The sequence below is a fragment of the Panthera pardus genome, unplaced genomic scaffold (genome assembly GCF_024362965.1).
Source record: "Panthera pardus isolate Hobbes unplaced genomic scaffold, ASM2436296v1 HiC_scaffold_17, whole genome shotgun sequence".
NCBI lineage: Eukaryota > Metazoa > Chordata > Mammalia > Carnivora > Felidae > Panthera > Panthera pardus.
In genome coordinates this window covers 17775629-17791238 of record NW_026526732.1, presented here as the reverse complement: position 1 = coordinate 17791238, position 15610 = coordinate 17775629, and the positions used below count along the sequence as shown (strand labels likewise).

The 15610-nt window shown below is 47.1% G+C and overlaps 1 protein-coding gene across 4 annotated transcripts in view; it reads left to right on the top strand.

Annotated features, from left to right (window-relative positions):
* UST (uronyl 2-sulfotransferase) overlaps positions 1–15610 on the top strand; it is a 315627-nt gene that overhangs the window by 181617 nt on the left and 118400 nt on the right. For all 4 annotated transcript variants that reach the window (XM_053904397.1, XM_019425021.2, XM_019425022.2 and 1 more), the window contains exon 4: positions 5324–5403. In XM_053904397.1, coding sequence (XP_053760372.1) covers positions 5324–5403 — 80 coding nt within the window. The remainder of the gene's footprint in view (positions 1–5323; positions 5404–15610) is intronic.

The window sequence follows — 15610 nt, the reverse complement described above, 5'->3', positions numbered from 1 at the left end:
GTATTTTAAATTCATTCCTGTTCTTCTGAAAATGTACTGTTTTCCCACCAGGAACGTTAAAAAACATATCTTCTCTGATATTTTAATGCTTTTGTATTTAATTATTTTTAATGCTTTTCCACCTGTTGTAACTTTCTTTCAGTTTTTCAACACATCACAGGACGGATAGAAAAAGCACATCCCCATAAACCCTCTTTAGTCCCTGGAGTTATTTTGCTAACCGACCTCTTCCTCCCTTTGTAAAAAAAAAATTTTTTTGATGTTTTTTTATTTATTTTTGAGGCAGAGAGCAAGTGCGAGCTGGGGAGGGGCAGAGAGAGAGGGAGACAGGAACCGAAGTGGGCTCCATCCTGACAGCAGGGAGCCCGATAACGGGGCTCGAACTCACTAGCGATGAGATCATGACCTGAGCTGAAGTCAGACACTTAGCTGACTGAGCCACCCAGGCACCCCCCTCCTCCCTTTTAAGAGGTCATGTATAGATCAGAAAGCACTGGGAATGGTAGGAGATTGCAGCTTAGTGATAAAGAGCAGGATTCTTTGTGTCACACCGACTTGTGTTTGAATTCTGATGCCACCTTTTTCTAGCAGTGAGATCTTAAACAATTTACACAGCCCTTCTGTGCCTGAGTGTCTTAACCTGTAAAGTGTAGATAATACTACTTAACTTGTGGAGTTGTTTGAGGATGAATGGCAGCATGTGAAGAAAGAGCTTCTGGACACTGCAGAGCCCAGAAACCACCCAGGAAATGATAGTTTAGTGTTGCTGTGTCTTAGATGGTGTAACACCAGGGTGATGAGTGTATAGGTCTGTCCCAGAAAGGCTAGCTTCCATTGCCCGAGAGATAATTCTGTCTTCAGTGAGCTGTACGTTTCTTGACTCCAAAGAAGTTCTTCTGGAAGGGGTATCTTCATGCCATAAACAATGATGGAGTATGTGTTCTGTGCTAGGCTTTCTGGGGGAGCAATTAGAGCCCAGCCTCGACCCTCAAGGAGCTTACAGTCTGGCTCAAAGACAGCACACAAACTCAACTATGATGTAACGTAAGAAAATGTATGTCCTGGAAAATCCTCAAAGCTCTGTGGGAGACCAATGAGGCAACAGCATTTCTAGCCAAAGATGTTCAAAACCAAACCCGTTTGCCCTGACTTCTGCAGCCAGACGTGTTCCTGCCACGCGTTCCCATCCCCACGAATGGGCACCAGCCTGTGTCCGAATCCGGCCAGGGCTCTGGAAAGCTCTCTTGACCAATCCTCAAAGCTCTGTGGGAGACCAATGAGGCAACAGCATTTCTAGCCAAAGATGTTCAAAACCAAACCCGTTTGCCCTGACTTCTGCAGCCAGACGTGTTCCTGCCACGCGTTCCCATCCCCACGAATGGGCACCAGCCTGTGTCCGAATCCGGCCAGGGCTCTGGAAAGCTCTCTTGACCACTCCCTCTCCTTCCCTTCTGCTGCCACCTGGCCACAGGCCTGAGGAAGATCCTTCTTAATGTCCCTAAACCTCCCCATCTGTCTTCACTTTCAGTGACTTCCTTCTGTGGTCCTCAACCCTCAGTACCTTTGAATCTACTGGAGGACTTGTTAAAACACAGATTGATGGGGTCCCTGAGTGCCTCAGTCAGTGAAGTGTTCAACTCTTGGTTTCGGCTCAGGTCATGATCTCACGGTTTGTGGCTTCGAGCCTGGTGTCAGGCTCTGTGCTGCCCGTGTAGAACCTGCTTGGGATTCTCTCTGCCCCTCCCATGCTTGTGCGTGTGCTTTCTCTCTCTTTCTCAAAATAAAGAAACGAACAAGAAATAACCCACACAGACTGATGGGCCCCACCCCCTAGAGTTTCTTCTAATTTGGTTGGTTGGGGTGGGGCCTGAGAATCTGCATCTCTAACAAGTTGCGACCCCAGTTGCTGCTGATGTTGCTGGTCGGGGGGGCACACCAGGAAGCACTATTTTAGTTCATGCCATCGTCATTTCCTCTTGGGATTATTGCCCCGTCTTCCTAGCTAAGCTGTCTCTAACCCTTCCTTTCGTTACATTCTCCGCCCCGATCTCAGATCTGGAAAGAAAGCCCTTTCTGACTGTGGATTGCCCATAGCATAAAGATCAGAATCCCTCACATGGCCTGCAGGGCCCTCAATTACCCGCTCCTACCTTCCTCTCTAGTTGTTTCTACTGCCCTGCAGATCCCACAGCCGATGCCTGGCACACAGAACTCCTGGCAGTTTTAATATCCAGGTCATTTCGGGTTTTGTCCTTTGCATCTACTGTTTCCTCTGTCTGCAGTGCCACGGGTCCCTTTCTTCACTTGCTGACTCCTGTGAATCCTTGCCAACCACTCAGGAGTGCCTCCTTGAGGAAACACTAACTGTCCACCTACAGGCAGGGATAGGCCACTCACCTCTGTGCATTCTACCCCATGGTGGTTATCACATAATGGTACCTCCCTACCAGTCCAGCTTGCCGGCAAGACTCTGAGCTTCCTGAGAGCAAGAACCCAATCTTTTATCCCTATAGCAACAGCCCCAAGCAGTACATTGCCTGACACAGAGTTGGAAATCAATCGATGTTGAATAAAAGGAGATCCGGGAAGGCTACTTTGAAAGAGGTAGGCATTTTAGCAGGATGTAAAAGGTGGTTAGGGTTTGGACCTGCAGAGAAAAGAGGAAGAACATTCCAGAAGAGGAAGCTTGAGCCTGCGCTTGGATATGGTCAAGCTTGGACACAGTATAAGGAAGGACCAAGGAGAGGTCTTGTTTGTCTGGCCACAGGACACCTTAAATGCCATTTGAGGGTCATAGTAAAGGTAAAATCAACGTAACTCAGCAAGTGACTAAATACGAGTGTCAGGAAAGACCCAGATCAAAAGTGAAATGGTATGGACACCATACCATTAGCCAGGTATGGATGAATGGAGAGTACCATCAGCCAGGACCACACTCTGCAGAGATGCCGTAAGCTGGATAAGGAGTAAAGATGGACGAGGACCAAGAGTGTGGTCCGGGTCATCGTGGATTTGGGGACACCATTAGGACACACTCCACTGTCTTGTCTTTCTGTGTCTTCTCACTCACCTCAATGATGTTTTGATCTCCAGGGCCTCCAAAGCCTAGTAAGTACTCCATAAATGCTGAGTGAATGAATGATAAATGAATGTAGGCAATGGAATCAGAATAAAGGCCAGCAGTGGCCTCGCATGAGCCAAGGAAAAGGACAGGTGGTTTCTGAGACGATTTTAGGTAGTGCCATTATCACTCGTGATGCCACCCGTGCAGATAAGACTCGGGCCAGAGAAAAGGCAGGCCGCTGGCAACCGTGGAGGTCCAGGACGAAACTCCGGGGAAGGACAGCAGGGGCACAGGAGACCACTGCCTGCCGTTAGACCTAGGGAAAGTCTTAGCATTCGTGGAGACAAAGCAAAGGACGCCTTGACCATAGTGCCTTACACCCATGCTTGCGGGGCGTCGTACGTGGTTTCGCTGTTGTGTGCAGCAATGGAGCGTGTGAGAGCTGGATATACTCTCCGACTTCGGTGTACCGATGCACTAAACATGAGCATTAGTACTTCTCGCCTACGTTTAAGGGTACGTCTAGAAAGAGTGACTCGCTGTCACCGCGAATCCGTTTCTCCTTGTGAAATAGACAGCTTTAGGACTATTACGACACTGTTCTCCAAATCGAACCACTACAGCTCTTCCATTAAATTGAACACATTGGCATGCGTTTACAGGATATATTATGATGCTGAATAGGTGAAAGAAACAGTTGCCCTTCTGACCTGTTCTTCCAGTCTTCCTGTACGATACGAGGGGCTCTCTCGTATTACTTTCATGTGTGCAGAGAAATACTTGAATCAAAATAATCTAGAGATTAAAGCATTATGTGGTCTTCGCATTAAGCACGTTTAACGTAGAGTTATGTTTCTAAGCAAACGGAAGTCTTCGGTTGTGCTTCCAAATCTGTAATTCTATTTGTTAGATCCATCAAAAATGAAAATTTATGTGACCCAGCAGGAAGTTCTGTTGCCAAAAACAGGTGCTGGGACATGCAGGGGGTGTGTGGAGGAAGGGAGTGGTGCACAGAATAAACAACAGATAAAGAAGCAGGGTTCAGTTTCCTTTTATACTCAAGCTTGGGGACAGGCAGATCATTATTTACCCAGGCGTGCCACTGATGAACCGTGTACGAGGTTAGGAGGTGCCAGTCATTTACCTTTAAAATTCAATTTCATTTCTTCAAACAGTCGTTGTGAGCCTGAATATCTAATTAAAGGCTTTAGACACTGAGATCCTGCTGTAACAATCTAAAATGCAGGTAGTAGGGGGAGTTAATTCATTCAATAAATATTTGTTGAGCATTTATTTATGACGTGAGCCCTGTGCCGGACATGAGGGAACCAGGCAGATTCAGGTTTTCTGTCCGGCTCGACCCAAACCTGGAGTTCTAAACTCTGATTTTATTGTGGTTATTGCTACTGTGGCTAACACATGAACGACCGCCTTTGTTTCCAGTGTTCTACGTGGACTGTTTCCGAAGAGGTAATGTACATCCAAAGTGGCAATTTTCAATGTGCTTTAAAAAAAATTCCACTGTGTGTCAGTATTGATGGGGCCAATTCGAAAATCTAAGGAAAGTGGAATTCAGGAAGTCAGGGAGTCAGAAGAATGCTTGGAATTTCTAACAGATTTTACTAAACATTTTCCGTATCATGACATGTTCCAGAAGACCGTAAACGTTAGTTTAGACAAATATAAACTCCTCTTCGCCTTGCTGATAACTGCAAATAAATACTTCAGATGACCACCCACCAGAAAACCAAGAAGTTTTGGGTGTTTTGTGTGTTCCCTATAAAATACTTGCTTTGTACATTCTTGGAATCAAAAAGGAACATCGTAAGGTATTGCCTCATTTTGTTCTCGCTTTTAAATTCTGCAGACCTGGCTTCAAATATTTCTGTATATCTCAAGAATGTAATTCTAGAAATTTAAAATGATGTTTAACCTCTTGCCTTGTTTTGACTCCCAAAGAAGGGGCATAGAGACATTTTTTTACTTGCATTTCAGTACAGCCACACTGAATTCTCAAGTTAAAATGACTTAACCTGTCACATTGTTTTCGTGGTAGCGATCAACTAAATTAAATACAAGACTATCGATTTCAGCAAGAAGCCTAATGTAAAGTTCACAACTGTTGCACAAAACACAGCTGTTTGGCCCTGGTCCAAGTGGTAATAAGTGAGGACAAAGGAGTAGGGAAGATAACCTTTAGCTTAATATAGTTCGGTAAATTAGATCCTATATATGCTAATTTTGTACTTTTTTTAATAGATGGAACTGATTAAAAATATAAGTACTGCCGAACAGCCCTATTTATTCACTCGACATGTTCATTTCCTCAACTTCTCAAGGTAAGATATTTTCCAGCTTAATGGTTCTTTCATTTCTTTTTAGCACTTAAACTCCTTCTAACGAACAATTATTTTAAAATCCACCTTCGTTTTCAAAGTAGTGTAATTGCCCTTGAAAGGACTTTTTTTTTAATCCATTTATTTTGGCTGTGGAGGGATCCAAATGTGAAATATTTGGACAGAAGCTTCAGTTCTTTCTAGAATACTAATCTTAAATCTTTTGAAGACTTGAAATAATTTGAATGCACAGCCATTTGACGTGACAGTTGTGATTTCTTAACGATGTTTATATATTTTTGAGAGAAAGAAAGCACAAGGGAGGGGCAGAGAGAGAGAGAGAGAGAGAGGGAGACCGAGGATCCCAAGCAGGCTCTGCACTGACAGGAGACAGTCCGACACGGGGCTCGAACTCACGAACCGTGAGATCATGACCTGAGCCGAAGTCGGACGCTTCACTGAGCCACCCAGGCACTCCCCATAGTTGTGTTTTAAAGAAAAAACTCGGCTAGGTGCTAAAACAAACAAACTCAGAGGCAAGGGATAGGTGTTTCGACAGATATTTCATTGCACATTTTTGTACCATGTGAACCCACACAGGACTCGGCATAACTTAGTTGAGGAGTGATGTGTATTTTATCGGATCTAAGTGCTAGTACTGGCCTCTCCGTACCTTTTTCATATTGCATTTGATTATTCTAAATCTTGCATATTTGATGCTGGTGGGGGTATTTTAGAAATCTGGTTTTTTCTTCAGCTGCAGATAATCATGCAGATCTTCAAATTTACGTTGTGAGACTCTTGATCTGTTCAGTTGCTAACTCCCAAGTTCTGGGCACTCTCTTCCGCCGTTAGCCCGGGTCCCCTGTCACTGCGCTTTACTGCAAACCGGTGGCTCTCAGATTCCTCCTCTCCATGGGCTGGCCCGCGTCTGTGCTCACAGTTGGTTTCCGCTGACAGAGCACGGGGTCCGGGGGCAGATCCGCTCCACAGCCCGGGGACCCCTGGGCCTCCCTTATCCTCTCACAGGCACTTCCCTTACTGCTGCAGCTCCCGCGGGGATATAGGACCTCACAGGTCTGCACCAAGAGGCCTTGCTGGCTGATGCTGGCCTAACGCCCCGCTGGGCCAGGCACCCAGGGAGGCTGGCGCTCAGGGAAAGACAGGGCTCTGCCTGAGTGTTAGCTGCTTCCGAGTTCACACCTGAGCTGCCTGGTTCAGCTTCCCTGCCATGGGATGCCTACCTGTCTAGGGGGTGGGAGCTTTTAGCCTTCAAAGGGCTGTTGCACCAGGCCCTGCCATGCACCAGGCCCTGTGCAAATCAAGTGAGATTCAGCAGAGCAAGTTATGTAGCAAGTTACCTAGCGGCAAAGAGCAGGCGCTGCCTTATATTTAAAAGTAAGCTCTCCCTGCGATTTCCCCGCCTCCCTGCTACCCAGAGTTCCCTTGGATGGTGAATAGGCATATAGGACACTGCCGATCAGCCTCCGTGACCCAGTAGCCTGAGCGTGTTTCCCACCACATTTGTAGAGTGGCCTGGTACTGGATTGTCTGGGGTATGTGCCCTGCCTCTCACTTCCAGCGGCCGAGAACACATAACGGGACGTAACTAGACAACGAGGTCATGTTAGCTATCAGGCATTGCATTTTACGACTTGCAAAGAGCAGAGCACGCCCACCCCCGCGCCTTGCTTTTCTGGTGAGCTTCCTTCCGTGTCACCCCTGATGTCCTCTAACCTTTGATTTAACTCTTCTTGCTTCAGGGGTCAGGTTTTTACAACCAAAACAAATTGCAATGCAACAGATTTTAATACTTGACCCAGGCCAGTGTAAAGTTCTAATGATAAGCCAAAGCCAGTACCTTAATTGGGTCAGCAGAACTGAGCACAGCATGGTAACCACGTCTTACCATGGCCTCTACTACTAAATACATGTCCAACAGGCACCTGGGTGGCTCAGTTGGTTGAGCATCTGACTTTGGCCCAGGTCATGATCTCACAGTTTGTGAGTTTGAGTCCCACAGCAGGCTCTCTGCTGTCAGCGCAGAGCCCGCTAAGATCCTCTGTTCCCCCTCTCTCTTCCCCTCCCCCACTCATGCTCTCTCTCAAAAATAAACATTTAAAAAACAATAAACGCAACATACATACATACATGTCCAAGAGTTTAGTCTTGATTAATTTAATCATGGAAGAAAAAAATTGATAAACACCTTTGAGAAGACACACGTCGCCAGAAACCAGTGTTGGCCTGGCCGCCAGGACCTCTGGCTGTCAGACCTTCCCAATGACCATGACTCTGGGCTAGCAGTTTCACCTCTGGGTGGGGATGGGAGGTCTCTGTTTTCCCATCTATGAAATAGGAACAGTTTCTGCCCACTCCTGCCTTGTAGGGATGCTCCAAACACAGGAATGAAGGAAAGCCCTTCAACTTTTTTGAGGGGAGGATATTACATACGTGCAAAGTGGAGTTTATATTTTTACGGGGAAATAATTTTATCTTAAATAAGATAAATCCAGATATATACTGACTTGCTTATGCACGCTTAAAAAAACATGTACCAAAATAGATCATTCTTTTTTTTTTTAATTTTTTTAACGTTTATTTATTTTTGAGACAGAGAGAGACAGAGCATGAACGGGGGAGGGTTAGAGAGAGGGAGACACAGAATCTGAAACAGGCTCCGGGCTCTGAGCTGTCAGCACAGAGCCCGACGCGGGGCTCAAACTCATGGACCGTGAGATCATGACCTGAGCCGAAGTCGGACGCTTAACCGACCAAGCCACCCAGGCGCCCCAGATCATTCTTTTTTTTAACATATTTTTTAAGTTTTTTAAAATTAATTTTGAGAAAGAGAGAGAGCGCAAGTGGGGAGGGGCAGAGAGAGAGAGAGAGAGAGAGAGAGAGAGAGAGAATCCCAAGCAGTCTCCACACCGGTGCAGGGCTTGAACTCACGAACTGCAAGATCATGACCTGAGCTAAAACCAAGAGGCAGACCACCTAATTGACTGAGCCACTCAGGCGCCCCCAAAATAGATCATTCTTAACAAAGTGTAGCAATTTATACTTGAGCAAGACTGAAACACGTACTCCTGTTTTCCTTACGGAGGAGATTGTTCTAAGTAATCTTTCCTGTGGTATATGCCAATAATCTTTTTTGCCTCGTACTTTCCTATTAATTCTCATCTGGCATCCCTGCATAACTTGTGATTTTTTTTTCCATCCAGGTTGTGTGTCTATTTGTGTATTAGAAATGACGCGTTCCTATGTCTCTGGCAACCATTCGGCCCTAGGGTAACTACAAACTACCTTTGTAGTTTCTCGTCGAAGTGGTTTGTGAGAGCGTTCTGCCGCCTCTAGTTTTAGCATATGTGCTGCCGAAGCGAGCACATCGTTCTGCCGCTGCTGAAAGACACCTGTACAGTGTTGCCAGTTGGCACTCAAGAGGCATTGCCGTCGAAGCCTCTTTCTGAGCCGACGGCCGAGTTCCCGAGCAGCCTCGCGGTGTCTCCCGAGATACCTTGAGGAGAGGGCCCGGCTCGTGCTGACTTCTCCACCTTCCATTCCATTTTGTTCAGTCAAACACGTGTTTTGCCGGGCACCCTCTATGTCCTGTTCACTGCTGGAGGACCGGGGCTTCCACAATGAACTAGAAATGCTTTCGCTGCTTTAGGGCAAGCGTCTGTTCTTCTTCCATCGAGGAAGGATTGGCAGCAAAGTGTGATGGGCTTTAGGAGAGAGAGTGGCAGTCTCTCCCACAGGGGAGGCGGGACCCTCCCTCCCTGAGGGAGGAAGAGTGGGAGGGCCTTCCAGAACAGGAGCCCTTGCCTCTGGGATATGAGGGACAGGTCAGCGTTAGACAAAAGGGAAGGGCACTGGCGGCACAGGGACCAGCATGAGCTAAAACCGGACAAAGAGAGGGACCAAGAGGAATCCGTAGATGGGAGCCCCAAGGGTGAGCACAGCAAAAATGGCTGGCAGTCAAGAGTTCTAAGCAGGAAAAAAGAGAGACTGGCCTGAGCAGCTCTGCTGCTTTTAAAAAGCCCACGCTATCTGCGGAAGCGATCATGTCCTCTCCTGCCACCCCACACGCACAAGGCGGCGGGGTGGGGAGGGGAAGAGGGGTGCCCAGGTACAAGACCTCCATATATACGGGCATACAGAGCAAGCCCCCCAGTATACAATTAACAGAAAAACAACTAAGTGGGAACTTGTTAAGAGGGCTTTCCCGTGCTTTTAAAAAATGACTTCCATATTTTGAATTGTAAGGCAAAGAGATAATTGAGCTACTCTTAAGAAACCTACCACGATCGTTGCTGACAGCCGTATGGTTGGCTCGTTTCAAGATAATGAGGTCATTAAGAGAAAAATTGATAGTGCAGCTTAATATTCTTTGTTGATATTTCGTTTCTAGTCTTCCTGACATTCTTAACATGCAGCAAGACACTTCCTGGTGAGCAGAACATAAGAATGGAAGTCACCTCTCTCCCCACACCTCGTGCACGCAAATGTTCTGAACTTCTGAAGCGTACGGCATTATCCCAGGACGAATTGCCTTTATTTCTTTTTTTTCCCCATTAACTATGGCATCCTTATCTTGAAATATAGATCCTCTCCTGTGAGCTCTTGGTGATTAGATAGCCGAGCTGCTTCATTTATTAATCATCTAGGAATCTTGCTCTGTTCCTTCTGTTCCCTATTTTTAGACCTAAAAGGACCATTTCACGATACCCAGTTTTATTAATTCAACCATAGAAAGCAGTAGTTATCAGACCAAACTGATGTTTCCATCGTTGCTTCGGGGAAGGCTTCCCGCCAGAGGAGATAAACACTCCAAACTCAGCAGAAATTTCAGGCCAGTTGGGATCTGTGAGGGTTTCCACTAGACCGCTCCCTCATACGGTTTTTGAACCGCTTAAACATTTGGTCCGGACACATGTCTTCCAACTGGACTACCTGGAGAATTGAGTCAAAAATGATCTTGGCCTAAAAGATGCCCTTCTTTGTTGTGATGATTTAGGAGGACTTTTACTATTTGTGTACTGCCATCTAATGTGTCCATTCCCGGTTGTTGAACTAACCGAGAGAATGATAATTTTTGACAAATGTCAGCCTTTCCGCATGAACGGCATCTCCTCAGGTGCGGCTTAGATCCACACGCTGAAAGACCGTGACAGACAATTCAATTCATCTTCCCTTGCCCCCACTGTTTGTTTGCAAGGGTTTTGGGGGGCTTGAGGGGGCAGTAACTTTCCAACCTGTGCCCCCCGCCCCCCACCGCCACTCAACTCCCAACTTGTGTCTTGCAGGGAAGACATGAGGAAGTTACGTGTCAGAGCAAGGTGCTGTCAGAATAGTCCAAGCGAATTACAGGCTAGATCAGTACGCTAAACCATTTCAAACTACCACGTCTCAGAGCCCTTTTTTCACGGGATTCTTCATTTCTCATTCATGACTCCCTCGCCCTCCTTCACTTCTTCTGTTTCCTTATTTATCGCAGATGCTGGCTCCCACGCCAACACTAACTCACAAAAGCAAAATATTTAAAAATAAATCAATCACTCAAGAAGCAGGCAGGGTGTGATGTTCGAGGAGCAGCGTTTTGGACACTTTCTCCCTTCCCTTAAAGAAGCCTTAATTACTGGCGTGAACAAAGGCTGCCCTCTGATGGCACTATTTAACAAAACAAATCCAGCCTTACTAATTCCACAATTCCGTCTGGTTTCCACAGCTTGTTTCTGAATGTTGACTTGGTTTTCGCTGTCATTGGCAAAACCACCCACTTTCAGGCCGTGCCCTGCAAATCTTTTGTAACGGTGACAGGAAGCTCCACCTGTGAAGAGGGCTTCCGGGTAACAGCCGAGATCAACAGCTGCTGAACGCTGTCTTTCCCTCCTGAAGCTTGATTTCATCCTGTTGGAACACCGCTGGACTAATCTTGGGAAAATGGCGCTCTCTTCTCACTTTCCCCTTCCCCTGAGCGGATGGCGCTGGTCAGGGGACACATAAGCCCACGTGCTTTGTTGGCCCGTCGGAGATTAGTGTCCTCGGGACTTTTCCCTGAGCCCGCCTCACTGCCTGCTACAAACAACCTTCCCTCTCGTGGAGTCCCCTTGGCTCCAAGCAGGAGCCCTCACTCCAGTGTCCCAGCCGGCCCTCCCTTCACCCACATTTGTCCCCACTCAGCATCCCCCTCTCTTCCCTCAGGACACGCCACAGAGCCGAGGAGGCTCAGTCTTCTCTGCTTGTGTTTCGTGAAGTGACGTCCTCTCCCTGGTGGCGGGGACCAAAGTGCCCCCGTCTCGGGTTTGGGAGGATACTCGGTGGCCCTTTGGCCCCATTCCAACGAAGGACCAGCAAATAAGCGTCCCTCCCTCCCTCCTCCTGTGGGCAGCTCCTCAGCCTGCCCCCCAAACAATCACAGCCTTTTCCATGATGGCCTTTCTGTCACTTCAAAGTGTCTCTTCCCCAGGGATCAAAGCCGGGCTTCTAGCCACGGGGTACTTACCATCTTTGAATGTTAGGTAACAGCACAGGGGATAACCCCTACTTTTAGGCCAGAGGTGAGAAGAAGATACACTTTCAGTAGAATGGAAATTGCCAGCGGCCAAGTGGAGGGTCACACAGAGCTCGGGTTTGGGATGAGGAGAATGTTCTGGAGATGGCTGTATACATAAAATGTTTCCGTTATGTATATTTTACCATAATTTAAACAAACACAAAAAAAAGAAGACATACTTTCAAAAAAATGTTCCCAGCCCTAGCAAATTCTACCATAACGGGAGGACAACACAATCTTAATTCCCCAGAACAACTGGGGTCATAAGTCTTGCTGTTTACTATGTGCAGTAATATTCTAGGCAGAATATCACCAGCAAGTTGATGAAAGTATGCCTAAAATTCTTGCCCACCTGCTTTGCTTTGCGTAGCTATTGGGGAGGTGGCTAATGCTGCGGGTTGACTGATTAAGGCAGCAGTGGGGGGCAGATACGGAAGAACATCCTCAGAATGAGATATTTAGGAATTCATGGAAAAAAAGTGAGAGCCATGCAGTTATCATTTCTCGAGAATTACATTCTGCCTTGGGTCTTCATCTTCTCATCAAAACACAAAAATGAAAAGAATATGGTAAATTTGCAGTGGGTCGGAAGGAGACCCACAGGGGGTGATTGAAGAGTTGATACATATGGTGTATGAACAGAAGTCAAAGAGTGGAAACGCCTGCTATTTTAGGATGACTTAAAAGAGAGCTTCACATATGCAGTAGCTGTTGTGGTGACCAAGGGACAAGAGCGTGGGTTGTTAAGTGAAAAACAAAATATGGCCCACCTCCTCTGCTCTAGGATGTTTGCACAATGCAGAGCCTTTCCTCAGTTGTGGTCAGCACAATTTTTTAGAGCTTCATAAAGGCCAAATTAGTAGTACAGATTAAAAAATAAAAGGAAATAAGTCTGAAGACAACTGCCAAAGGAATTTTCAAGAAGAAACATGCACAAAAGAATTTACAGGATTTAAAATTGAAGCTGAAGAGGCTAAAAGTTGTAAAAACAAACAAACCAACGAAAACAAACAAACAAACAAAAACACCGGCCACAAACAAAAAGAGAAGCTAATTCTTTATGTTGAGGGGATGAACAAAAGGAAGTCTGGATAAAAGAAGACTGGGAATTTTGGCTGGTATACCAAAGACCTCAGGGGTCAGGTTGGCCAATAGGATGGACTTCACCGGGAGGCTCTGGAAGTCTTCTCTTCAGGGTTGAAAACGTAAGGCAGAGTGTTGCGTGGCCTGAGATTGGGTGGGCGTGCAAAGCCTTCTGTTTCTGGCACAGATCAGCAGCCCTACATTCAGGAGACTGGGAGACCTTCTAAGGGTGACCAGGAATTCTGATTAGGACCAAACATTGCAGGAGAAGGAGAAACTCATCTCGAGAGAGGATGGGTTGAGGGGGGGAAACTTGTTTCCCTGGGAAGCGTGGGTGGTATTCTGGCCTCTTTGGTGTAACTGACGTGCCACCCCAGTTTTACCAGTTTGGGGGGGAGCTCTGTCCTAGACAAAGGAGCGGGCTGGCAGCCTGAAACCATTATTACTGTTGACTTCTGGAATGGGGGAGATCTCTATCAGATGTCTCTCTACAGTTAGAAATTTCGAGAGAGTGGCTATTATATTATCTGATACTTAATAAATTCCTAAACCATCTAAAACTTCTGTTTTGGAAAGTTATCCTGGAAACCTTGCATTGGGCTGCCGCGTGCAACTCAGAGCACGTCACCCACGTCCAAGAAGCCTTGTCAGTCTGCAGCCTTCGGGGGGAGATGGCAGCGGCCAGACTGAGGGCCCTCTCACAGTGGGAAGCCGTGCCTTGCTTCACAGGATTGGGCACTTCTGCTAATTCGCGGTAACAGTCATTCTTCACATGAAGACAGACTACAGTTGAGGTTTCTGGAAAGCGTGATGCGATTGCGGAGGGCCTCCCGGCATTCACATCTGGGACGCATGCTTCGTCTTCCTAACCCGTAGCTTTATTACTTTAGTTGCTGCTTATCGTAGGTACGAAACTCAATTTAATTAAAAAGAGGAAGATACCTCCAGGACAATAGGGGTGAGCTGGTTTGGCACAGCTGACTTGTGAGATGAGTTGGTTCCCATGCGCCTCCAGCTGCGTGAACGTCACCTTGTGTCCATACAAGACTCGTACTGGCACGGCTAACCCTGGTTAACTTTCCCGTGGGGAGTGGTCAAGGAGTCCAGAATATCATTCATGCAGCCTGGTGCCTGAAAGTCCACCACTAGACAGTCATTTCTTTTCGTACCTTTGGATTCCTCTTTCTGAAGCTTCTCGTTAAAAATGCAAATAGATGGGGGCCCCTGCGTGGCTCGGTCAGTTAAGCGTCTGACTTTGACCCAGGTCATGATCTCAGGGTTCGTGGGTTCGAACCCCATATTGGGCTCTGTGCTGACAGCTCGGAGCCTGGAGCCTGCTTCGGATTCTGTGTCTCCCTCTCTCTCTGCCCCTCCCCTGCTTGCACTCTGTCTCTCTCTGTCCCTCACAAATGAATAAATGTTAAAAAAATTTTTTAGATAAAAATACAAATAGACCTAGGACCTTATGTGAGTTAATACACGACAAAGGATGGGTGACCTGGTATGTCGACTTTCATCTATAGCAGAGGCCTGTGATATCAGCAGAAGCCTGTAAACTTAGAAGCATACACCCAGGCATTCAAGTCTTCACTGGCTGAGCACCTACTGTGTGGCTCACACTGTGCTAAGTGGCATCGTTGCCGGCTCCAGGAGCGTAGGCTGACGGGAGAGGCAGACCTACACGGACAGTGCCGGACAGAAGGACGGACACGGGATGGGGCAGAACTGCTGAAGGATGTGACTGTGATTCTGGGCTGGCTTTTGCAAGGTCACAGAGTCTGCCAGCCGGGGAGTCGTGAGACGGGGTCTCGTCAGTTTGTTTTCTCTGTGCTCCTTCTGACCCCTGATGGAATGTCCAGGCATCCTCATCAGAAGGCCACAGGGTCACAGGGTAAAAGGACCCTGAGGGTCTGCCTGCGGGTCCCCAGAAGGTCCCCAGAGCGAGACCTGTGCCCAGAGCCTGGAGTGTTCTCCCAGGCTCCCCAGGGCCATTGTGTGCAGGCCGGTCAAAGAAAAAGGGGAGAAGCCTTAAGAAAAACTCAGCCAACCTGATCGTTTTGCCTCAGGGAGGCCTTGCCCTCAGGCCAGCGTTCAGAGCATTTACCCAATACCTTTGTGGAAGGCATTAAAATGAAACACCTAGATACTCGTTTTATTTTTATCTAAAACCACCTGCCTCCATTTAAGGATAATTACATAGATTTTTGTTGTGCTCATAATGCCCCCTTACGTTATTACTTTTCTCAACTCTGGAATCTTCTTTCCATGGTTCAGAGCACAGATTCTGGAGCCAGACCTGCCTGGGTTCACATCCCGGCTCAGCCACAAATTACTCACCCCCTCCCTGCCCCAGGTGCCGATGGGGACGGTTGTGGTTCCTACTCCATGGAGACGTTGTGAGTCTTCTGTGAGGTGTTCACGAAAGGCTTACAAGAAGGTGATTTAATAAATGTTGAGTGTGTTTAATAAACGTTGGCTAATGTCACCCACTTCCTGCAGAGCACCTGCCCTGAGACTGTTGGAATCAGAACATAGAAGAAGCACCATCTCACCCAGCGAGGCAATCGGGAT